At 42.1% G+C, this 25,354-nt stretch overlaps 1 protein-coding gene across 1 annotated transcript in view; it reads left to right on the forward strand.

Moving 5' to 3' along the window:
* lig1 (DNA ligase 1) overlaps positions 1-18,717 on the forward strand; it is a 74,382-nt gene extending 55,665 nt beyond the window's left edge. Inside the window, exons 21-27 of the mRNA XM_023964901.1 lie at positions 2,428-2,572; positions 3,030-3,112; positions 3,815-3,967; positions 9,869-9,922; positions 13,895-14,038; positions 16,065-16,157; positions 18,540-18,717. Coding sequence (XP_023820669.1) covers positions 2,428-2,572; positions 3,030-3,112; positions 3,815-3,967; positions 9,869-9,922; positions 13,895-14,038; positions 16,065-16,157; positions 18,540-18,614 — 747 coding nt within the window. The 3' untranslated portion in view covers positions 18,615-18,717. The remainder of the gene's footprint in view (positions 1-2,427; positions 2,573-3,029; positions 3,113-3,814; positions 3,968-9,868; positions 9,923-13,894; positions 14,039-16,064; positions 16,158-18,539) is intronic.
* Positions 18,718-25,354: the final 6,637 nt, after the last annotated feature.

A 25,354-nucleotide genomic window follows, 5' to 3' on the forward strand; every position in this document is an offset into this window, starting at 1 on the left:
GGATGGATGGATGGATGGATGGATGCATGGATATATGGATGGATGGATATATGGATGGATGGATGGATGGATGGATATATGGATGCATGGATATATGTATGGATGGATGGATGGATATATGGATGCATGGATGGATGGTTGGATGGATGGATATATGGATGGATGGATATATGGATGCATGGATATATGGATGGATGGATGGATATATGGATGCATGGATGGATGGATATATGGATGGATGGATGGATATATGGATGCATGGATGGATGGATATATGGATGGATGGATATATGGATGGATGGATATATGGATGGATGGATGGATATATGGATGGATGGATGGATGGATATATGGATGCATGGATATATGTATGGATGGATGGATGGATGGATGGATATATGGATGCATGGATATATGGATGGATGGATGGATATATGGATGCATGGATGGATGGATATATGGATGCATGGATGGATGGATATATGGATGCATGGATGGATGGATATATGGATGCATGGATGGATGGATATATGGATGCATGGATGGATGGATATATGGATGCATGGATGGATGGATATATGGATGCATGGATGGATGGATATATGGATGCATGGATGGATGGATGGATATCGCTCCACCCCTCAGCTATGGAATTCTCTTCCTCCAGATTTACGGAATACCGACACACTGCCACTATTCAAATCCAAACTCAAGACTCAGTTAAACCATTCAGTTAACGCAACCTCATTTGTCTGTTTGTCTGTCTGTTTTTCTATCCTACAATTTTTTTATGTATTTATCTTAAATGGTTTTTTTTTATGTCTTTATGTTTACTCATGTTTTACTCTGTTAATTTCTTATTGATGTTTTATTCTGCTTTTCTTATTTTAACCTTGTACAGCGACCTTGGGTGACTTGTCAGGCGCTTGAAATAAAATTTATTATTATTATTATTATTATATATGGATGGATATATGGATGCATGGATGGATATATGCATGGATGGATGGATATATGCATGGATGGATGGATGGATATATGCATGGATGGATGGATGGATATATGCATGGATGGATGGATGGATGGATGGATGGATTGTGCACCTGGGTTTGTAAGTCGGCTCAGCCGTGTGGACTAGTGCGACAGTGTCCACTGAGGTCGTGGGTTCTTTTTCCAGGATTTTTCTAAAAACAGGACCCAGCCTAACACCTAGGCTTGTGTTGGGGGGGATTCAACCACCAAATGTCTCTTGGGCATCTGGAGGGGGGAGTCAAAGGTCTCATCACGGTTTGTAACACCTGATGTGACTTTCTAAACGTTTACAGAGCAAATAGTGAATTTGAGTGTAGAAATGGAGCCCTTAAACATAGCTGATCAAAGAAACAAAATTATTTTTTGGTTTTAGACAAAAAAGTCATACTTGTTTGTTTTTGTGGAGCGGTCTGTTGTCTGTGTTGGAGGATTTCTGAAGCATCAACGCTCGCAGTGTCTCCACTCTGCTGATTTATGCAGAACCACACATGTGTGTTCTCATGATGCATGCACTCCCATTATCCAGCATGACGTGTTCCACAGAAGCCGTGCACGTGCATCACGGTGTGCACAGCACCCTCTGACTGCACCTTTGGTAAAAGAGACTAAATGAATGCATGATGTCATCCAGACGTTCTGGATCCATGGTGGAGTCTGGACTCTGCTGGTTCAGATTCCTGTGGGTGGATGCTGATCTGCTTTCTTAGGTTATAATTTCATTCTTCTTCTTGTTCAGGTGGAATTTTCTTTACCATAAAGCCAAAAAAGGAAAACCTCTAAAATGAAAGCAATTATCTGTTGTTGCGTAACGTAAACACTTGCTTCATTTGTTTTGCTCTCTTGACGTTGGGAAATGTGGAAGGCTTCTGAAATAAAGCTGCAGCTTCCTGCTCATAATGGTGATCGATGGAATCTGTCAAGATTCAGCTGCAATTTTTCTGTAGAGAGGCTGCTGCTGATGTCTTCGCTAATTGAAAACTGCATCTGTTCACCTTTTAATGCTTTTTTTTTTTTTGGTCTCGGGCAGGTTTTGACAGCTTGTTTATAATTAGGAGAGTTTTCCCTGGTTTCATTCATTTTCTTAAGCAGATAAATGAAAAATCCCCCTGAATGTCAGTAGATGGTTGGAGCCGTGTGTGTGTGTGTGTGTGTGTGTGTGTGTGTGTGTGTGTGTGTGTGTGCGGGCATGCACGCAGCGGTGGGTGTTTGCATGTGCGCCCAAAGCTCCAGAAAGCCTCTTTCCATACCACTGCGCTCCTGCATGTGTGTGGGAAGATGCTTGAGAAGGTATTTCATCCTTGTCATTGCAAGCCTTCAAGCTATGAGCAGGAAATGGTTGTAATGACACAGTTTTGCCGTGTGTAATGGTGTGTGTTTCTCCTTGTGTGCGTTCAGTCCCTGGTGCGACAGCCTTTGTGTCGGCGTCGGGCTCTGCTGAGGGACAGTTTCATGGAGGTGGAGGGGGAGTTTATGTTCGCCCGCTCCATCGACAGCGACAGCACTGACGCCATCGCCGAGTTCCTGGAGCAGTCCGTCCGAGGTGTGTGTATGCAGATACGCACACTCTTCCCTCCCATTTGTGTGTGTGTAACCTCTGTGCTCCCTAAACTTTCCTGCATGTGGGTGTCGAGCGTGAGAGTTTCTTTTCTTTTGTGCTTTTGCCTGCTGCTTTATTGTCTTCATTGATTGGAGTTGTTTTTCAGTGCATGCTGGGTATTTTGTATTTGGCGGTGTTGTATCTTAACAACAGAGAGGCTTGTGTAATTAAATCTTCTTGCTCTGCGCCAGTCTGACTTTTTGGGTGAAAGGAGCAGAGAAATGCTTTTCCTGTTAGCCGAGGAGTCCTTTCTGCTGGTCCCCTCTGTTTGCTTGAAGCCTCTTGTTTCCCTTGGAGACGTAAACACACACCGGGCCGTTCCATGTATCACAGAGATAATCTCTTCATTTCCTCTCTGCAGCTCCACAGTGCCGTTTCATGTGTTTGTGTTTGCATGCAGACTCCTGCGAGGGCCTGATGGTGAAAACTCTGGAGAAGGATGCGACCTATGAGATTGCCAAGCGTTCCCATAATTGGCTCAAGGTCTGTGTGTGTTTTTGTGTGTAAATTGCAGACTTGTGATCACGTGACTGTTCTTTGTAAGCCTGCACCATAAATCGCAAATTTATCGTTATCGCAATATCAAGCTGTGCAACACGCATATCGCAAAAGATGGTAAAAATCGCAATAAATCGTAAACCTTAAATGTGCTAAAACAATCTTATGGCAGCTTGAAGTATTTAATGAATCAAATGAATCCCTTTATGCATTTGACCAATCAGATGGACCCCTTCACGTTGTTGACCAATCAGATGGAGCCCTATATGTTATATGTTCGCCTTCTATGTCGACGAGGGTTAACCGGTTTTTAAATTAAGCTGTTGCAGGGAAATGGAAACTATGATTTTGGATGTTTTGCCTTTTGTTCATTTACCGCAAGTTATATCGTCATCGCAATATTGATCACTAATATCGCGAGTTTTCCTCATATCGTGCAGCCCTACTTCTCAGAAGTCGACCAGAAACGGAGTTTTTCTCTGACACGGTGTTCCTTTGTTTTTCTCTCTTCTTGGTTGAGCATCAACACTAATGAAAGTTTGATTAGAATAGAGGGCGATGAAGGTGTGTTTTCTGTGGCCGATAGGCTTCAGTGCAGACAGATGCAGTGTTGGGTCAGAACTGACGTATTGATCAGCTGTTGGGCCTCAATCTGCTCCATTCTCCACTTTCTGCTCTTTCTCACAGTTGAAGAAGGACTACCTGGACGGCGTTGGTGATACGGTGGACCTTTGCGTGATCGGAGCCTATCTGGGGAAAGGGAAAAGGACCGGCACCTATGGTGGCTTCCTGCTGGCGTGCTACGACGATGAAAACGAGGAGTTCCAGTCGGTTTGCAAGGTAGGATTCATAGATGTGTATCATTTTGGATGTCTAGATGCAGTGACCTTACTGCGTGCTGCACTATGACCTGCTGATTTACAGAACATGTCGATTTTAAGGTGGAACAATCTGAACTATAAAGCTCCACACTGATCTTGTATCTATTTTCAAAGTGATCCCAGTTCTCTTTTAATTATAATGATGCAGTTTTGAGCCAAAATCTAAAAACCTGTTTTCTATTGTCGGGACTGTTGGCCTCGGCTAGTTTCCCATGATCCCTTTGCTTGCTCTCTTCCACTAGCTCACAGCACAACAATAGTGGTGCAACAAAAATGGCAAGCAGGTTCTGAGTTCTGAGCCAGATGCCAGCTCAGATGAGGAAAACAACGATCAAAGATCTCTTAATTATAATGATGCCGTTTTTAGCCAAAATCCAAAACACCTGTGTCATTTCCTCGGACATAGTTTCTTTAGAGCGGCAGGAGTTCATTGGGAATTCCCCTTGGAGTTGTGGGTGGGGCTGTTGGTGCGTAGAAGCTTAAGCTTTCTATATATATATATCCTCCATCATCAGAAAAATACCACAAGAACACATTAAAAACACCAAGAAACACGTTTTAAGCACATTAGGTTTTTAAGTTTTCCTTTAAGGTTTCTAAAACATTGAAATCTTATTTTCTGAGGAATCAGAAAAAAATCAGAATCTCTTCATTTCCTCCTAAAGTCCAGTTTCTGAGAAAGAAAAAGACCATTAATAACATTATTTTCTGTCAGAGTTTCCTTATCCTCTGTTGGTCTTGTATTCATCTAGTTTGAAAAAAAACTCCTAAATCTTTAGTCAGAGACACAGTTGAAATGTTCTAGGTGGACAATTGTGGACATTTTCCAGGCAGCAGCTGAATCTGAGTTGAAATGTTGACAGTTTTGGCCTTTTGGCATTTTTGATGTGAAATCCTGAAACATGTAGGAGGTAAAGTGGATTCAAATCTTGTTACTGCAGCAGTTTTCAGCTCACAGATGCCATATCGTGCCATGATGATGACATGTTACACCATTTCCAAATGCTTTGCCTGTTTATTTATTTGAGAGAATAAAGTATGTTTGTGTGTCTGCATTGATTTGTCTCTTAGTTTTGACCTTTTAAAGTCATTATTTTCTGCAACAAGCCTCAGTTTTCATCATTTAGTCTTACAGAAAACATCAGATGACCAGCAGACTCATGATTTAAATGTAGCTTGTTGCTTTAGTGAAGCATCTGCAGTTAAAGTGCCGTTTTCAGAACCACCACAGCTTCAGATTGTTTCACATTTTAGCCTCTATTGATGTTTTTCTGCTATTACTGTAGCGTTCCTACCAGAAAACAACCGCGAGTTGCATTTAGCATTCAGTCACTTGATTGGAGTTTACACAATCAAAGCATTAGAAAGGAGACGTGTAAACTGTAAGAACGTTCTGGAGTGAAAACCAATAATCAGAAGGTCTTGGATGTTTCTCAGCTGTCTGAGGTCAGAGAAACCCGTGTAAAAGTTGATCCTGTAAACAAAAAATCCTAGGATTTTCAGCTCCAATTTAGCTGAAATAAGATCAGGTTCCAACCATGAAAACACCTTGATATGTCTGTGGGCTTGATGCTTATTAGTAGATGCAGACTTTTTTAAAAATGTTTTCTGTAGTTTATATGAAGCTGCTTTCACTGAACTTTACATTATAAAGCACATTTCTGAAGTTCCTTTTACTGACTCTAAGCATAAACTCTTTGCTTGCTTAATGACATCTTTTTTTTTTTTACCGTCCCCTGAAAACATAAAAAAATGAAATTATTGAACGGGTCTTTTTGAATTGAAAGTTTAACGGTAAATAGAAACTGCTTTCCAAATGTTCAGTACAAGTCAAGTCCTTAAAGATCCACTGGGATGGAAACGGTATTTTTGATGGTTTCTACGTGTTCTTGTGGCATTTTTCTAATGATGGACACAAATTGGGCAAAAATATCATTTCTTATTATTTCTTTATTTTGGTACTTTAAAGCGAATTTCTATTGAACTCCTGCTGCTTTGCAGAAACCATTTCCTAGAAAACGCCTTTTTTTTTGGTTAGTAAAAAACAGAATAGTCATAATGAAAAGACTAACGGGAACATTTTGAAAAAGGATCAAAATATGATTGGAGTGGGAGTTTAAATGAGATTACATTCAATCTAGACTTTAAACCAAACCCCGTCCACCGTTGGGAGGCTTTTCACTTTGCTTGAGTTTTTCCTCAATAGTGATTATGGAGCATTTGTGGGTCCAGGTTCTGACGCGGGTAAAAGGTCATGCTTCTTGTTCACTTCAAAAACTTGCTTCTCTCGGTTTTGGGTCAGAAAAGTGGATTGATCCCAGAATGAACCCACCCAAAGACATTGCAGAACCTGAATGTCCTCGAATGCAGAAATGAAAAGGGGCTTCGGCACATTGTTCAAACATTTAGGTGTCATTTTCTACAATCTAATACGACATGATGAAAAAAGAGATTCTTCTCTGGAGACAAACAACGACCCCAAACTCTGAAAACCAGCCCGGTAGTTTTCCAGTGGATCAACTAGAACTAAAATGCTGAAAAGGAGTTATCATTTCTGTGATGTGAGCAACCTCAGACTGGTGTCCAGTTACATTGTTGGCAAATCAGGGGAATTTGAAACGTGAAACATTTTTCTTTCATCCAGGCTAAAAAAGCCCAAGACATTATATATACATTTGAATTTGTCTTGTGCCAATTATTGCATTAAAAGAAGACTGAAAGCTGACATGGCAAATCATTTAAAAAGGAAATATTCTGTTAAATGTAGTGGAGCAGCCAGGTTCAGTTCATCTTTGTGTCTTAACCTGTTTTCCTTCTCGTACGTATCTTCACTGCAAAGCAGGTTTCTGTGATCAAAGCAGAACATCACACAGTGATGAAAGTCTTCCGGGAATTCCCGGAAATCCGGGTTTTTGAGCAAACCGAACGTACTTTCCGGGAAATAAAGACCTGATCTCTACGGACAAATCGCTTTCCGGATTAAAAAATGGTCTGAAATCAGCTAATTTTAGCTTTATTTTCTATATTTCTCCGCAGATCGCTTCCTCTATGGTCGTGGCCATTTCTCGTCTTCCCGGCCTAATTGACCAATGACGGGACGTTTTAGTTGCTTTCGGATGCGTCGACGGGTCTGATTGGCTCTGTCTGCACCACGTGGTCAGCGTGACTCGCTTCCCTAGAGACCAAAACTGGCGGACCCACGCTAAACTTTCACAAACACATCTGAAGAGTTTGCGATCAAATTTGTGTTAAAATAATGGCAGGCATCGTCATTATTGAGCGTGGTCACGACCTCAGTTGTGAGAAGACGATAAAAAACAAATTGAAGTGGTCTTGGCTGGAAAAAAAAAAAAGATTTTTAAGGTAGTGTAGGTCAAATACTTTTTTGTGTAAAATAATCTCAAAACCACATTTTGAAATAATTTCAATTTTAGTTTTGAGTTTCAGTTTTTATTTTGAATACATTTCTCTATCTAATTTATTTGTATTTCCTAATTACCATGATTTAGTTCAGTATAGTTAACATTAATTATAAGTATTTGATGGTTTGGACCCGCACTCCCTTAAAAAATAATGTTTACAATATTTAGTTTAGTTTGTATGTTTGTTTTGATATTTCCCAGATTACTTAGTATTGGTGTTAAAGAATTGATGTATTATGTTATAGAATTAAAGTTTAAAGCAGATCCCATATTTTGATGTAATTATAGTTTGAGAAAACAGTGCAAGTGGATGTTGTACATCAGTCATTTCTAAAGCAGAAATAATGTATAAATAACTGAGGTATTTTCATAGAATATCATAGTTACTGGTGTTCTTTTTGCCATTTGGGGCTTTGATGTTACTATATTTTAGCAATTGTATGTTTTGCAGCTTTAAGGAAAAGCGTAGATTGTAGGATTGTGTTACTTTGAGCAATTTTCCAAATTCTTTTTTAGGACCAGCAAGTCCTTAATGGAGAGTCAAACTAGGGGTTTGAATGACAAATCATGATGCTCCAATTAGTCTTAGTTTCTTGATAAAGAAGTGAATAACTAGCTGCCAGAATGCACCAGAATGCATCTAAGACCACGTATTTTTCCAAAATTTCGCTCTGTGCCCGCCATATCGCTCAAAGAAAAGTTCAGGGATTTTTTCCTTGCCTGACTTTCATCACTGATCACAGAAACCTGCTGGACTTTTGTCATGAAACCTGCTGTCTTAAACTCATGTCAACACATCAAGGGACAGATGGATGAAAACACAAGGATGGAACCGAGATCTGAGGATGCAGACAGCTTATCCCACTTTCCCTGCAAACGAGCTGCTGCAGGTCTCAGGGATGCTCAGCCATCTTTAAAGATGTAATCCAGATTAAGAGGAAGTGTTTGAAGCTCATCCGTGTTTTAGAGTTTTTCTGCCCAACTGTCCTTCGGAGGTAAAGTCCCTCTCCAATCATCTCTGGATCTATTTTCAAAGTGTTCTGGCTGGTCTTTAAATTATAGGGGTGTCATTTTAACAGTGATTCATAGCTAAATGTGTGGTTAATGAAACGATTCTTCATTTTTTCTTCGTGTGCATCCAGAACATCTTTATCCAAAACTTCCACCAGTGTGACTCAGAGAGAAATAGCTGCTACTGAACAGAGCAGGAGAAGTTTTCCAGATTATTACACCATAATCAGGTGTAAATCACACGTGTCCAAACAAACAGGTAAACAAGAATGATTGGCAGATCCATTTACATTTTAGTGTCCTAAACTGATGTTTTTCCACACCCAAAGAATCCAAAGGGAACATTCTTATATATGGTCACACGTCTTTGCTAAATTTAACGTGTTTCCCTGCTTCATTGGACTGGACTGATCAGTTTTTGCTGTCATCACGTGTGTGCTGTCTGCTGTGATGACACCTTTAAGTAAAATAATGCCTCAATCCAGGTGGTATTTTCCAAGAAGGATTACAATTTATTTCATTTTTAAACGATTTTATAATAGGATAGTTCGATTTGATTAACAATTAATAACTGCCTCGGACAAATCGATGTGCTTGGATCGTAGAAATAGAAATCATTGGTTAATCGTTAGACCCTTAATTAAATGATGATTATGTTGTTTTTAGCCAAAATGAAATAAAAATTCAGTGTTTTCTAGGATTTGTTTCTGCAAAGCGACAGGAGTTCATTAGAAATTTGCTTTTAAGTAGCAGTTTGGATAAAGATATAATCATAAATGCATTTTTGAGCCTAATTTTCTTAATTTATGTCCCCTGTCGTTAGAAAAATGCCACAAAAACATGATAAAAAGATGAATGAGTGTAGCAGTCTTGCTTAACTGAAGCGCTCATAAAACACATAACCTCGGTTTCACAACTTTATAAGGTCAAGCTAAAACAAAAAGTCAGTGCTTGCATTTAAATGTAAACCTCTGTGCATCACAGCACACCCATGTGAAGAAAACTCCTTCTCCTGGTTCGGTTTGTAATTGATGTTGAGCTCTGGTTTCCTCTGAATTCTTCCCCGATCGGCGCGGCGAGGAGGTAGCCTTCACGGATAAATAATGCATAAAGGTGTCAGGGTTGAATTAAACGCCTCTAAGCCTTGAATGCAGCGCTGTAAAGCTTCCCATGGACACCTGCAAAATATGTCTTTGGATGACTAAATGCTGTATTTGCATGATAAACGAGGCTTTTCCCCCTTCATCCTCCTCTCGGAGCGTGTCATCCTCTGAGGTGTTCCTCACCAGGTCCAGGTCCTCCGAGACCGGCTGACACTGGAGGCAAAGATGCACGTGGTGCAGGCTCGCTGTTGTGTGTGTTCTGCAGCTGACCAGGAGGGGAGATGTGTGTGAACGTTCCTCCTTTCATCTCTCACCTTTTTGCAGATCGGGACAGGCTTCAAGGACGAAGATCTGGAGCAGCATTACAAGTTTTTGAAGGTGCGTGACTGTCGCTCTGGTCAGAACACGCCAGTCAACATACATTATTGTCCGTCCTCTGCTGTTATTTTGTAAATCATAACCAGAGCATTAAAACCAACGCATGAAAAGATAAATCAGAGACGTACAGGCTTTTTGCTCCACATTGATTAGTCCTTAGAGCCCATTTGTCACATTTTTAAACACAAACGGTGGAATTTTTTAAAGCAAAATGAGAGTTAATGTGACTATTTTTGTAAGCAGCACCTCAGGATACGCGTTCCAGGCCAAAATAAGAGAACTGCAGTTCTGTGCTGTTGTATAACAAAGTTTCTGAAGCCCCCAGGGCTTGTGAAGATACAGTGCAGCACATCAAAGCGGTGGCAGAAATATCCACGGTTTGACTGGGAAGCTCTTGCATTTATTTGCAATCGCATGAATTTGCATCTGTAGGAAATGTTAAGTAGGGGTCGTAAACTGAGGGTGTTTCACCCCTGAAACAAACTGTGTGCAGGCGTGCTCCGCTGATGGGTAATGAGCTGCTTTTTCAATTTCCATATGAAGAGGTTTGTTCCAAAGCAGCATTTAGAGCGGCCGACAACAGCTCTTGGGAAAATGATCGCTGCTGCGAGCCGCATTCATTCCACAAGTGTGGAGTTGATTAGACAAGTTTAGCCTTGCTTTTGTAGAAGGAAATATATATATATATACTTTTTAAACATTTACTTGTTTGTAAATCCCTCTCGGAAAGCACTCCCTTTTTTCTCCTGCCCAGAATAAAGTAATATATGAAGGAGAAGAGAGGTCTGAAGTTGGGAGTACAAACTGCTGTGAAGTGCAGAATGGCCACAGTGAAGCAGTGATTGAGAAAGTAATGTACTTTTTCCCTCCCAGACCAATATATGCTGTACTGTAAGTGGTTTGCAGCCGCGGTGATGGATGGCGAGCGGAGGCAGGCCAGCCGCCGCTCTGCTCTCGTTGCAGGCAGCAGTATTGCGTGCCAGCGGGGCTCTCCACGGGGAGACGGCCGCTTTGTTTACTCTCCTCTGTGTGGCCAAGAGCTGCATGGTAATGAGGGATGCAGTGATCACACGTTCCATCATTGGAACGCCAACTCTGATGCATGGACAAGAGTTCAGGCTCAAATCAATCCATTACAAACAAAACTCAGGCTTTCCTCCGCGGACGCCGCTGGTCCACGATGGAGGAGAGATAAACACTTTCTACCAATGAATATTTAACATGTTAGTTATAATAGTTATAGTCAGTTTTACATTTGAATCGCTGCGTCTTTATTATTTAAAAACAGTTTTCCTAATCATTATTTTAGAAAATACATTTGACTTAAAGTAATTTTTTTATTTCCTTATGGATAAAATGGTCATTTTTAGAAAGAAAATCCAGCTTAAACACAATTTTTCTTTTACAGTGATTAAAAAATGTATTTGAAATCAAAAGTATTGATCTGATTAGTTATAAATGTAAAGTTTTTCTTGCCTTTAGACTTTGTGTTCATTGGTTGGGTTGTGTTTTCTGTGGGTCACCACGGCTTTTGTTTAGTTGAAGACACATATAAGAAAAACTGGAATAAAATGCACTAATAAGTGACTGTTGTCTCCAATTGAATTAGGGCTTAAAATGTTGAGAGCTGAGTTATTGAGTAATTGAGTTGAGAATACTTTTTTAGAGCATTTATTACTTTCTAAAGATGTTTAACTATTTTATGTTGCTTTTGGAAATAACAGGAAATCAAATCAAATGTTAGAGATCTGCAAGATAAACCTATTTTCATTTTTAAAAATAAAACTGAGGAATAGTTTGAGTAAAGCCAGACGACCCGTCCAGGTCGTACTCTGCCCACAGATTCCAGTAACCCCATGACCCTGAGAGTATTTAGCTGGTTAGGAGAATGGATGGATGGCATTAGAGCAAGAATGATGGGATTCATGTAAATACATTAAAAACCCTCACAAAGGTTTTGGGAGTCTATTTATTTATTTCTTCCAAGACCTTCATGTGAAAAAAGCTTATTGGTCACTAAGAAACTGTTTTTAGTAGTTGCAAAGCTACAGATTTATATTAAGCTTTCAACACCTTTAGGGACAAATATAGTAAAACAAAATTACGTTTCTAAAAACAAAGTCCTGCTGTTATTAAAAATTATTCATGTTAAAAACCTAAAATAGTCTAGTCAACTTTTCTTTCTCTGAAAAGTTTTTCTAGAAGAAACAGAGAAAGTATTCACACTGCGTAAATGTTTGCCTATATTTAAATCAAAGTAACGTCTTTTTTCTCGGTGGACATGCTCTCCTTTGTGATTATCACGTCTCCTTAAAGGAGCTGTAATGAGTTGTGGACAAAGTCTCCAAGTGAGTAAATAAAAGATGCAGGCCAGCAAATGAGATGAAGTGTTCAGTCACTCTGAGTAAATACAGTCAAATCAACACAAGTAATTACAGGCAATTGTAATTGCTCTGACACTTTTTAGGTGCTTGTAAAGCATAATTATAATTTACCTCACTGGCAAGCACAGCCGCATTGTTTTATCAACCAAACCTAATTCAGCACTTGACCCATTTAATGAGCTGTCTGCTGAATGTGCCGTTTAGCTAGAAAAAACCGGAACCCTCGAGAATTTGATAGACTTCCGTAAAAACACGACCCCCAGAAACTGTAGATTATTACAAATGTAGATAAAGAGAAACCAATTAAGCACACCAAATGGAAAATGTCATTTATTTACAGCTTCTGAGCATTACAAATCTTTTTTTATTGAAAAGTGGAATAAAAATGTTATTTAGTCCGTAGAAACTGTGGTGGAAGTGTCATTATTTTGGCCTTCTTTACTGTAATCAAACCATTTACTGTATAAGAGAACTGGACTGAGCGTGCCGTCATCCACAGAAAATGACTTATTTCTGGCTCCAGAAAAGGAAGTCAGTTCAGTCACCATTTTCTTGTGATACGGACAACAGCACGTTGGAGCCAGGGGTTGTCGGAAGGCTGTGATTGGTTCGAGTCGTTTCTGTGGCAAACATTCTGTCCAATCAGGAGTGAGCTTGTTGAAAGTCCACACTCCTACCACTTGAGAGCGAGCTCGGGGGAACCTGTCAATCAAGCTTTTCAAACGTTTAATGTGAGACCACCTACTTATATTGAGGCACCTGATTGGTCAGTTTGTAGCCTGAATAACTTACGAAGCAGACAGAATATCAGGAAAAAAATAGGATTATCAAGAACATGTTAAAAATATAGCAGAGCAAGAATGTTGATTTCTCTGTAGGATTTGGCTTCTTGGAACTGGAGGGTACTTCCTGTTTGGAACGCCACGGGGGAGGGGCCACTGAGTCCAGTTCTCTTATACAGTCAATGATTCAGACTCTAAAGTAATTCTGAATGATCAGAAACTTTACAACAACTAAACTACCGTAAGAATGTAAAAACTTAAACCCTAATTACAAAGTTCTTCTGTCCTAGATTTTTCTACTTGAGTTGAAAACTTGTCAATGTTGTTTCAAAACCAAAGATGATATGGAACCAGAACTTAAAGAAACAACACTTTTTTCTCTAAGTGGATCTCCAAAGGCTGACACAGCTCATGGCAGTCAGCAGAAATATTTGATAAAGCTGCAGTCCCACCGGCTCCCTCATTTTCTGCTATATGAGAGCCTCTCCAGCATAAATAATGTGTGCATGGAAACGGCGGCGCTGCTGCTGGAGCGTTCTCCCCTCTATGACCCACTTCTGTGGACACTGCAGCACCCTGGTAAACACAGGTCATCATTTGGAAGAGCAGAGTCATTTTGGGCTTTTAAGGTTCCGTGTTGGACAAACGTGGCGTCAGAAATGGCGTTGAGGCGTTTTGAGGAGGTAGAGTTTGGTCTGGAGACGTCATCTCGTGTCTGAACGTACTGTCCTACTTTCACTTTGGTGTTTTATGATTTATTAACACGATGTTACGGGTGTGAACAGCTGCTTCTTTGTCTTTTGCAGGAGCACATCCTGCCCAAACCTCGGGCCTATTACCGCGTCGACCAATCAGCCGAGCCCGACGTGTGGCTGGACGCCGTGCAGGTGTGGGAGGTGAAATGTGCCGACCTCTCGCTGTCGCCCGTCTACAAGGCCGCCATGGGACTGGTTAGTTCAGCCTAGTAGTTGTTTTCAGTGATGCAGCCTGTCTGTTCTGCTCTGCTGCCACGAAGAAAGACTCACAATGACCACCCGCCTTCATCGGAGGCGTTAAAAAGCTGTAAAGAATCTGCTGCACGCGGGACGGGAACCTGGCTGTTCATTAAGTACCTGTGCTTCTACAGAAACCACATTAGACAGTCAGTTCACTGAACACCAAAGAAATCCCACCACTCTTGAAATTCTATTATTCATTTAAAACCTTTTCTACCCGAAATATTTTGCCAAATATTCAATTAAAATGTAGGTCTGTTACCTGTTTAGTTAAAAAAAACATAGTTAACTACAAAGTAATTTAAAGTGCGCTTTAATTGTAATTGTTATCAGGGCCTGAGATGGATCAATAATTGGCTTCAACGTTGATTTTAATGCTTCACTTTTTCCCTGCTAACAGGAGAAAACAGGAAACACGTTCAGTCCTGCTGGGTTTCCCATCCGTCAGTCTCATTTAAGAAATAAAGAAATGAAGGAACAAAAACGGCTTTAGGAGATGAATGAAAGAAGTTTACTGTTTGATTTTCTGTTCTAGCCAGTGTGTTTCTACTTCCTTTGTCCTGTAAGAATCTATCATTTTTCTGGAGAAAGTTCCACCTAAAGTTTTTCAAAAAATCTCTTTTTTAGAAAAGAGATTTGGCCAAAAGAAAATGTTTTAAAAAAACCAGGTTAAAGAAGAAAAGAAGTGAAACTGAGAATCTTTGAACGTCATTATCTCAAACACCACATTGAATAAAAGTTTAACTTTTTAATGCATTTTGAATCAACAAATGAATTGTTAACATATTGAGATAGGAAAAAAAAGTATTTCTTTCTTTTCTTATTCATGGTATGTAAAGAGAAAAGCATGAGGAGAAAAACCCATAGATCTGCCCTCTGCTCTCATCGGGGCAGATGGAGGAAAACAGCCTCCACTAGTACAGAGAAGCACAGGAAAAAACAATACCGTTTTAAGGATTTGTTTTGCATATTTTTCTAATTATAAATTCTTACCTTTATGTCTGTTTGGGTCTAAAATGAAGTTTGAAACTTTTTCTAGGTTTTTCTCAGACAGACACAAACTTTTTCACACTTTTCTCTCTTTTCCTAGAAAATGAAGTCCGGTTTTATAGAATGAGAGCAAACATCTGATCGCAATCAATGTTTTATGTAACTCTGGCAAACTGACCAGGAGACGGCGTGGAGGATGAGCAGCCAATCAGGACTTGCAAAAAGCCCTGAAAGCTGACCTGTGTTCTAGCCAAACGTTTTAGGTTTTTATCACATGCTACAGTTTGACGTGAAGCTCTTTTTAATGTTCTCCTTTGTTGTTGTGTAAAATGCGCTGCTCGTGGCTCTGATGCAGCGTGTCTGCATGCGCTGTAACCTGAGTCAGGACGCAGGACGGTCTAAATGTGCAGCCGCCCGGACATGAGCGGAGATCAGAGGTGCAGTCAGCGGTGAAACCGGACATCTGCAACGTTCAGTCTTCATGCAGCCTCTGCTTCCTCCAGGAACAAACCACTCCCATTCAGCGGCTTGTTCTAGAAGCCTCTTCCTCTCCGATAAGACTTCCACAACCAGCGCACCGGTTTGTGCAGCTGTTTAGCAAAATGTGAACAGCACAGGTCCTTGCCAGGGAAAATGAGCCGTTTCGCTCGGCTGTGCCACTTATCTGCTGCTGCGATGATTCAATTTGCCTGTCCTACGATTGCCCTGATGTTGGCTTTAAATAGACTAGAGCGGAAGCTCTGCACTTCATTTCTGTTCATCCATTTTGGAGAATTTCTGATTACATTTAATTGTTTTTCTGAAATTTCTTTCAGAATGGTTTGGCAACACGGCACTTCAGAGCAAAATAGCTGGAACTTCGGCCAACTTCTCTGCTTTTTGTCAACATTTCAGGAAGAAAATAACCTGAATTTGAGAGGCTGAATGTAAACTGAACCATGATGATTGAACACTTACGAGCCTGTAGAAACATGATTATTTTTGTCCCCAGGTGGATCCGGAGAAAGGCATCTCTCTGCGGTTTCCCCGCTTCCTTCGGATCAGAGATGACAAGAAACCCGAGGACGCCACCTCTGGATCTCAGGTAGATCAGAGCAAATCGTTTCCCTTCCTTATTTGAAATGAGGGAAGAAGATAAAGCCGTCAAAAAGTGGAAAGTTGAGAGCAAAATGAGAAAGAAATGAGTGAGGAAACTCTCTCAACGTTGTGGCTGATGTGTGGAGCTGTTTCATGCTTCAATAAATGTCAGGGAACTTTCCCACAATGCCGTGCAGGATCCCTGAGAATGAGGCAGCAGCTCCTGGGTTTATTGCTGGGGTCGGCTGTCGCTCTTCTTAAACACAGCAGCTCGTACGGCTGCAGACGCCGTCGGTTCCTTTGGTGCTCATCAGTCAAACACACAGATCCTGTCGGAGCTGAGATGTTCAGACCCCCCCCCCCTGCAGCCTCCGTCTCTGGGAGGTCCTCTGTGATCACGATAAGAACTCATGAATGAGAAGCTGAACCTCTTTATCTCAAGCCCAATAGAAGTAGACAAATCCAGCTGAAGATGTTTTTTTGCTTCTCCACTACTTTGATGGACTCAGTCTGGATGGGGGCTAGCAAAGCTTTGTCCCCCCACAGTTGCAAAGGAGTCTGGGATGGACTCTGTAAAGAAGAGGTTCCTCTGCAGAGTGGCTTGTTTTTTTTTGTGTCTTCAGGAACCTGCTCGTCCCAGCGGACATTTGGCTAAATGAGTCCTTCAGGTTTGGCGTCCGGGGTTTCAAATCCACCACTGACGTCTCCAAAAACTGCAGAACGTTTGCCACTTTCCTGAAATCGTCTTTCTGGAGATGCAGGAATATTTCTCTTTAGTACGCCTCTCTACCTCCCCCCATTTTTAGGTGGACATGGCAGGATGACGTAACCCTGGTCATGTGAATTGTCGGAACAAATCCACTATCTTTTAGAAGCAGTCATGCAATAGAAATCTTCTTTAAAATGTCAGACAGACTCATGTAAATGGATCCCATCATCTTTTGTTCTGTTTTCAATGAGGATGATGCTGTTTTTGATGAACCTGCCTTGTTTTAAAGGACATAGTTTCTGCAGAGCGGCAGTTTCTTACCAAATCCCTTCTGACTTGTGGGTGGGGCTGTTGGCGCAGAGCAACCCCGCCCCCTCTTTCCCCTTCCTGCCTTAAGTGGAGAGCGGTTTTGGCCCCCCCAGCGTATTTTCTACATCAAAAATAGAATCTTTTTCAAACATTCATCTGCTCCTGATTCACAACGATTTGAATAGAGAAATACTCTAAAATCCATCTTAACCTTCTTTATACATGTACTGCCTCGGGAGAAAAATGCCACAAGAACCTGTGAAATACCCAAAAACAACATTTTTACTGGAGCGGCTCCTTGAGATAAATGGAGTTAGGTGTTTTGTTCCCATGTCATAATGTTCCTGCTCTGTCCCACTGACGGGATTCTGAAGAACTTGACATTCTTTCCATGGGCATCCCGAATAATTCCCATGACCCACTGGGGCTCCAAACATTGTCAGCCTCTCATTCAAACATGCGTTTGTTATAATACAACAGAATATTTTCAGTATATAAAAAATGCAACGAATGAGAAACATTTATTCTGGTGTAAAAAGGAAAAACTGAGCTTCTTCTGCGGCTGTTTAGTCACTTTAAAGGGGGACGGAGACCATCCCATCGTTTGTGGCCACACCAGTCTATTTGAGTTTGTTAAACATTTAGTTATTTGTGATCAGGTAAAACTGTCGGCTGTTACTAATGGACCCCCCCCCCCCGTGGCTTCAGACCAAACCCCTGAACCTCAGCTTCCTGTGGGTTCCTGCGTTTGTGGACGTTTTTGTCCACTGATGCCAAAAAAAACCCTGCTGTGTTGATCTCATACCTTATTATACTTGTGTCAGGATGAACACATTTAGAATCCCTCTGAACGTTTCTGGATGTTCTCGTCTGCATCAGGATTTGTTCTTGATGAAGCAAACCCAGCCGGGACTCCAGGAGCTGCAGAGATGCAGTCTACATGCAAATGTTTACCCACTCCACATGTGGAGGCCAAACGTGAAAACTGGAGAAAACGTTGGCTGCATGTAAATGCCCCCCCCCCCCCCAGCGATCTGACACTTAACAATTGCCCCCCCCCCCCCCCCCCCCCCCCCACACACACACACACACACTCTGAGGGGATGGAAATCCTGATTGTGGGTCAGAACCCACTGGACTGTTTCCTCATGCAGGTTCTCTCAGGTCCCCCCCCCCGATAAGTGCGCATCACCTCCGTCTCTCAGTCGGCGACTTGAAAGCTGTGGATGTGACTAATCAAACTGTTATTTTAGCGTTTCCTCCTGGTTTTACTGACCTGACTCTGTGATCTTCTCCTCCTCTCTCCCTCCTTCTGCTCCCTTTCTGTCATGCATCCTCCCTCCCTCATTTGACCCCCCCCCCCTTCTGCAGATGGCTGATTTGTACAAGAAGCAGCAACAGATTCAGAATCAGGGGGATAAGGCTGACCCGGAGGACTATTACTGACGGTCTGCAGTCATCAGCGGGGATGAGGAATGATGAGAATGTCAGTGTTGTTGTAAATATCTTCTTCTTTTTGAATGAAAATAAAGAGTCCTGAAAGCTTTAAGCCTTTTGTAATTTGTTATTGATTTATTGGATCTGCTCTTTGGCTCATTATGGCGTCGCTTTGGGAGCTGAAGGTGCACAAACATCCACGCGGCGGTTACAGCCGACCTGCTGCCTATCAAAAGCGCACCGCGCCGAACATGCGAGGGGCATACCAATGCTGTCAGCTGGGGGGGGTTCCTGCCAGAGCGCCGCTCCGTCTCCCATCAGCATGAGCTGGAATGAGATGACGGGATCAGCCTGTCCATTCTGACTGGCCTGTTAGGCTGATGAAGAGGATTTCATTTCTCTGACAAGTGCTTTTGATGATTCAATCACGGAGTGATTTCACTTTTTAATGACATTTCATGTACTTCACCAGCAACATTAAAGGCAAGGAGGCGGTTGGGGTGGTGATGCATCGTCACAGGGATCCATGATCCTCAGGTTCAAAGGTGTCTGCAAGAAAGCTACGGGGAAATCCTGGCTGCTAGAGGACCCAACTGCAAAAATAATAGATAATATTTAATATGGGGATTGAACTGTACCTTTATAAAAGTTTTCTTTTAAATTGGATTAAATAAAATGAAATGTAGAGAACGTATGAAAAACAAGTTTGAAGTCCCACTCTGATCATCTTTTGATCTATTTTCAAAGGTTTCTCAGTGCTCTTTAATTATTTTGCCATTTTTAGACAAAACTATTTAAAAAAAAAAGTTTTTAGGACAGTTTTTGCAGAGCAGCAGTAGTTCATTATAAATTAACCTCTGAGTTGTGGGCGGGACTTGCTGTGAAGTAACTCCACCCCTCTTCCCTTTCCTGCTGCTGAGAGCTCTCCGTTTACATGCTCTCCTGCTAGCTTACAGCACTTCACACCCCCAACTTAAAAACAGAAATGGCGAGCATAGTCAGAGCCATCCGACGTAGAGTTTAGATCCAGATTCCAGTGCAGACGTTCATGCATCTGTTAGTCTGACAGTGGAGGATCAGAATGGAGAGGAGCAGTCTGTCACAATGAAGCTCTTTTTCCAACAGAATTTAAAAAAACTCTTTTCATAGGAGTGGGGCTTTAAAATGTTGAACCCGTTTGTTTCTAAACTTGGATCTGTGATTTTCTTTTTTATGATATGTTACTGAACTGATTGGTAGCTGAGGAAAAAAAGGTATATTTCCACAGCAACAGCACTTTGCTGCCTGCTAATGCGTCGGCTTGTTAAAGAGCTTCTCCAGCTTTAACTGATGCTGGGCTTTGCTGTCGTCTCTTCCTTTGCCTCCATGTAAAAAGCAGAATTATGGTGGGAAAAAACAACAACAAGCGCTGACCCCTCAAGTGTGTGTGATTTTAACCCTTGTGCTATCTTAGATGACCCCACCCTTCCATTGACGTGTTCTCCCTACCATGACAAAGGTGGATAAAGGTGGAAAGATTTCATGTAATCCATGGACACCAGTGAAGATCACAAATCATTGAAGAAAAAAGGTTCAGAGCACTGTCTAGTGGGTCTAGATGACCCAACTCCCAATGTTAAAGTGCCTAGGATAGCACAAGGGTTACAAGAAACAAAAATTAAACTAACTAGACAAAAAAGCAATAAGCAATAAACAAATGCTTTTTTCCATAAATGGAACTTTTTTGAAGGAAACCCAAAGTGTAAAATATTTGATGATAAATATTTAAAACAGTTGAAACATTTTTTAGAAATACATTGAATAGTTTTTTACTCTGAACAAATATTTTAAACGTTGAACGTTAAACACTGAAACTCCTTTCGAGCCTCTGGGAGGGATGGCTGTCTGTGGTTCCACATTCACGGATCAGCAGGTTTCAGCAGGAGGGACCACATCTGTCACAGCGGCCCGTTGTTGATTTGACCGCATGAAACGCCGTTTCTGCAGCGCCGCCTCATTTCAGGACGGTCACTCATCACATTCCCAGACTCCTGCTGTCTGTGGAGGAGCAGGTTTCAGCGTGCAGCCTGTCCTCCAGACCTTTTCTTCTGGTTCCTCTGTTATGTTTGGGTGGGGGTATGTGGGGGCTGCATCAATGCCATGTGACTGAATAATCATGGAGATCAGACTGCATCAAAGGGCTGCTGGTTTCCATCTTGTTTTCTTTATTTGTTCTACAGAAGGAAACCGTCTTAATGGTTGAAGGAATCTGGGTTCTAAACTGCAGCTGTCGGCTGTTCTATTGAAACAGAAACGTGTGAAAGATGCAGGGGGGGGGGGGTGACGCTCAAATTGCCACAGTGAGAAATATTGACAATGCAGATATGCAATTATTTGTGGAGCGTGTTGTGTTTGCTGCAGAAGCTGCTGTCTCAGTGTCCACTTTGTGTGTTTGTGTGTGCGTCACTGACGTTAGGAGGGGGGGGGGCAGCTTTGGCTGGTCAGCTGTCTGTGGGAGGGGGGGTTTACGGTCACCTGTTCAGGCCTTCACCTGAGGCTGGGGGGTTGCCCACTACGGTACTCGGTGGGGGTGAAATTTTCCCTCAAAGGTGCAGTAATAAAGAAGAAATGTGAAAACCATTTTTGCCGTCCAGGACTGCTGCTGCAGGTCATAAGAACAAGAACTGATCTCTGATGTGGCGTAGATGCAGGTGAAATGGTCTGTCTGTGTGTGTGTGTGTGGGGGGGGGGGGTGGTGACTGTTCTTACCCCCCCTCATTGAGTCTCTTTGTAAAGTGTAGGGTCTGTGAAGCCGGGTCACGGATTGCCTGGAACTACAAAGAAAAGAGGGCGGCTATTTAAAAATCCAGAAAAAGTTTCACCTTTCCCTGCCCCCCCTCCCCCCTGCCCTCCCCCTCCTCCCACATAAGCTATCTGTCTACTTCACAATACCCCTTTCTCCATCCACAGAACAATGCACTTGTTCTCCTTCACATCCTCCACATCCCTCCATCCCTTCTGATCCCTCCATCCATTTGTTTGGTGCTCTCTGTGACATCTCTGCCATGCCAGGCCATGAGGGAGGGGGGAGGGGGGGGGACAAGCTCCGCCATTGTCCTCAGCCCCGCCTGCAGAATATCAATAGTGTTTTTCTTGAGCAGGGGCGCCGAGCGTTGGCCAGTAACCTTTTGGGTTTGATGATGTCAGGCCCCCACTCTCATTTGTCCTTTTTTTTTTTTTTCAGAGGGGGCGGGGTCCTTGTTCTTTTTCCCAATGTGCAATTTCCTCTCTAACAGGGTTTGTGGTTGTACGCCGCGCAGATGTGCGCAGTGACTCATCAGCGCTCTTCATCAGCGCGCTTTCAGTCAAACAAGCTGCGTTTGATTGTTTGGCGTGTGATTTGGAGGAGCCCACAATAGACGGGATTCCAGCCGCATGCATGCAGAGAGGCCTCTGCAACTCTAAACAGCTGAATCTGAAATGACTCCTGCAGTCTCATGATTATTTCACGTCCTCATGGCGGGCAGAGCATCCCGGTGATGCCTTGACTCGCAGCAGACTCCACAACCCTTTAGGATCCATCTGTCAACCAACATTTGGTGGATTTTACGGCATCCTATGGATCTTTGAAAGACCCACTCCAATGAAAATGGCGGTTTTGACACATGCTTGTAGCATTCTTCTAAAATTGGAGGACATATATTCAGAAAATTAAGCTTAAAATTGCATTTATAAGTATTTCTTTATTCAGTTTGTTGTGAATAAGCAGACTAAAAACTGCTGTTGGATCAAACTACAATCAGCAGGTCACAAGCTCTCTGCTCTGCTCCATTCTGATTCATCCCCCCTCCAGACAAATAGATCCATGAACGTCTTTATTTTCCTCGTCTGAGCTGGGATCTGGATCTAAACTGTACGGCTGGATAGCTCCAATATTGCTCGCCATTTTTGTTCCACCGGTAATGTTAGGTTGGGGTTGTAAGGGGTGTAAGCTAGTAGGAGGGACTGTAAACTAAGGGATCATGGGAAACAAGCAGAGGCTTACTCCGCCCCCAACTGAGAGGTGAATTTCTTCTTAACTGCTGCTCTGCAGAAACCATGTCCTAGAAAATGACACAGGCTTTATGATTTTGCCTAAAAATGGCCTAATCCAAATGAAAAGACCACTGGGAACAGTAGATCTAAAGTTGATCAAAGTGGGACTTCAATGAAACCATGTTGTCTTGTGCACATACCATCCTCCTAGTTCCTGGAAAGCAACAAAATCATGGACTCCGTGCAGTCTTTCAGGTCACTCTTGTCCTCATTTGCTTCATTTTTCTTCTTTCAGACACACAGATGCTGATTGAAACTCCAAAGAGTTCCAGAACTACATCTAAGTACTCTCAGTGACTTGACATTAGATCAGCAGTGATGCACGTTTTGACTTCAGACATGAAGCCCAGGGGGAAGTTTTCCACCTAAAACTGAGTTTCTGCAGCTCCTTCCAGGGTTTTTGACTCCACACTTTCCTGGTGGAATAACTTCAAGAATGCAGTATTTAGAAGCAGGAAGAACTTTTGAATGTGGACGGAAAGCTGGCATCAGTGGTTTTATCGATCACTTGAAATTGTTCTTGTTTGATTTTCTGCAAACAGCTGACAGTTTGCATGTTGTGCTGGATTCCACCCATAGGTTCGGCATTGGTGGGCCTTGGAGCCGCTGATGGTGGGGGGGAGAAGCAGCATGTATTATGAAAGGCACCTACCTGAAAGTCTTTTGACTGGTTTCCCTGCAGGGAAAGAGTCTGTGCATCAGAGCTCAGACCTCACACCTCTGACAGTTTTTAGCCTCAAACAGACCTCTGAACAAAGGCGCCGCAGTGAATATAAATGCGCCGGATTGTTCCACATCTTCTTCGCTCGTCTTCCTGATGGGTTTTAGGCTCTTCTAGGACGGCTACATTCAATCTTTTTTTACTTGTTAAGATTTTCTTATTCCTCGTTTTAGTTTTAATGAGCTGAGAGGGCAAGCAGCGCCGCAGAGGATTTCTGTACCTTTAAATTCATAACAAAGCAGACAAACAAATGTGAAAGAAAGTCGATTAAAACTAAAGAAAAGAGGCACAGAAAAGGGAATCTGACTTTTTTTTTACACCACAGAGTGGCAGATGCGGTCTGTTGAGGGAGCCGTGATGAAATGATAATGTTCCAAACATGAGCAAAATGTTTTATGTATTGCACATATTCTCCAGTCGTGTCTGCAGAAAATAGTTTGGAGTCCAACTTGATGACTTTCTGCAGATTTTGGGTGAATGATGCGGCTGAAACGATGCAGGTTCTGAATCTTCAGGAACAAATGACTTTGTTTTTTCTGCAAAGTTGTATATATATATATATAGTATATATGTATATATAGTATATATGTATATATATAGTATATATATATATATATATATATATATAGTATATATATATATATACTACACAATATACCGCAAATTTATCGTCATCGCAATATCAAGCTGTGCAATATGCATATCGCAAAAGACAGCAAATTTGCAATAAATGGTTACCTTAGATGTGGCCAAACAATCTTATAGCAGCTTGAAGTGTTTAATGGATTGAAAGAATCCCTTTCTGCATTTGACCAATCAGATGGACCCCTTCACGTTGTTAACTAATCGGATGGCGCCCTATTATGTTGTATGTTCGCCTCCTATGTCAACAAGGGTCATTTGTAGTATAATTTTTAAGCTGTTGTAATGGAATGGGAATAATATTTTTGGTTGTTTTGCTAATTGTTTATACACCGCAGATTATATCGTTATGGCAAAATTAATTACTAATATCGCATATCGCGAGTTTTCTTCATATCGTGCAGCCCTAATATATAAATACACTATTAAAAAACGCCCCTCTCACCCTCCGCGGGTGGTTTCTCCTCCAAGCTCGGGTCCTCTACCAGAGGCCTGGGAGCTTGAGGGTCCTACGCAGTATCTTAGCTGTTGCTAGCACTGCGCTTTTCTGGACTGAGAGGTCTGAGGTCTTTCCAGGTATCTGTTGTAACCAATCCTCCAGCTTGGGGGTTACTGCCCCGAGTTCTCCAATTACCACAGGCACCACTGTCACCTTTACTTTCCAGGCTTTCTCCAGTTCTTCTCTGAGTCCCTGGTATTTCTCCAGTTTCTCATGTACCTTCTTCCTGATGTTCCCATCGCTTGGCACTGCCACATCCACCACAACGGCTTTCCTCTGTTCTTTATCCACCACTACAATGTCTGGTTGGTTTGCCATTGCCTCTATGGTTTGGTGCTCAGGATTTCTTCCTGAGCTGCCAGGATGAGCGCTTCAGTGCTGTCCTGTAGGCCAGCCCTTTCTAGCCATTGGTAGGACTTCTTGATATCAGCCACTTCAGTTATGGTCCGGTGGTACATCCCATGCAGGGGTTTGTCCTCCCATGAGGATCTGTCCAGCACTGTATCCTCTGCTCTCCATTGCCTGAGACATTCACTGAGCAAACTGTCAGTTGGGGCCTTGAGCTTGATGTACTCATGGATCTTGGATGTTTCATCCTGGATAGTGGCTTCTACGCTCACTAGTCCTCTGCCTCCTTACTTATGGCTAGCATACAGTCTCAGGGTGCTGGATTTGGGATGGAACCCTCCATGCATGGTGAGGAACTTTCGTGTTTTAACATCCGTGGTCTGTATCTCTTCCTTTGTCCATCTTATTATTCCTGCAGGGTATCTGATAACTGGCAGTGCGTAGCTGTTTATTGCCCGGGTTTTA

The sequence above is a fragment of the Oryzias latipes genome, chromosome 17 (assembly GCF_002234675.1).
Source record: "Oryzias latipes chromosome 17, ASM223467v1".
Taxonomy (NCBI): domain Eukaryota; kingdom Metazoa; phylum Chordata; class Actinopteri; order Beloniformes; family Adrianichthyidae; genus Oryzias; species Oryzias latipes.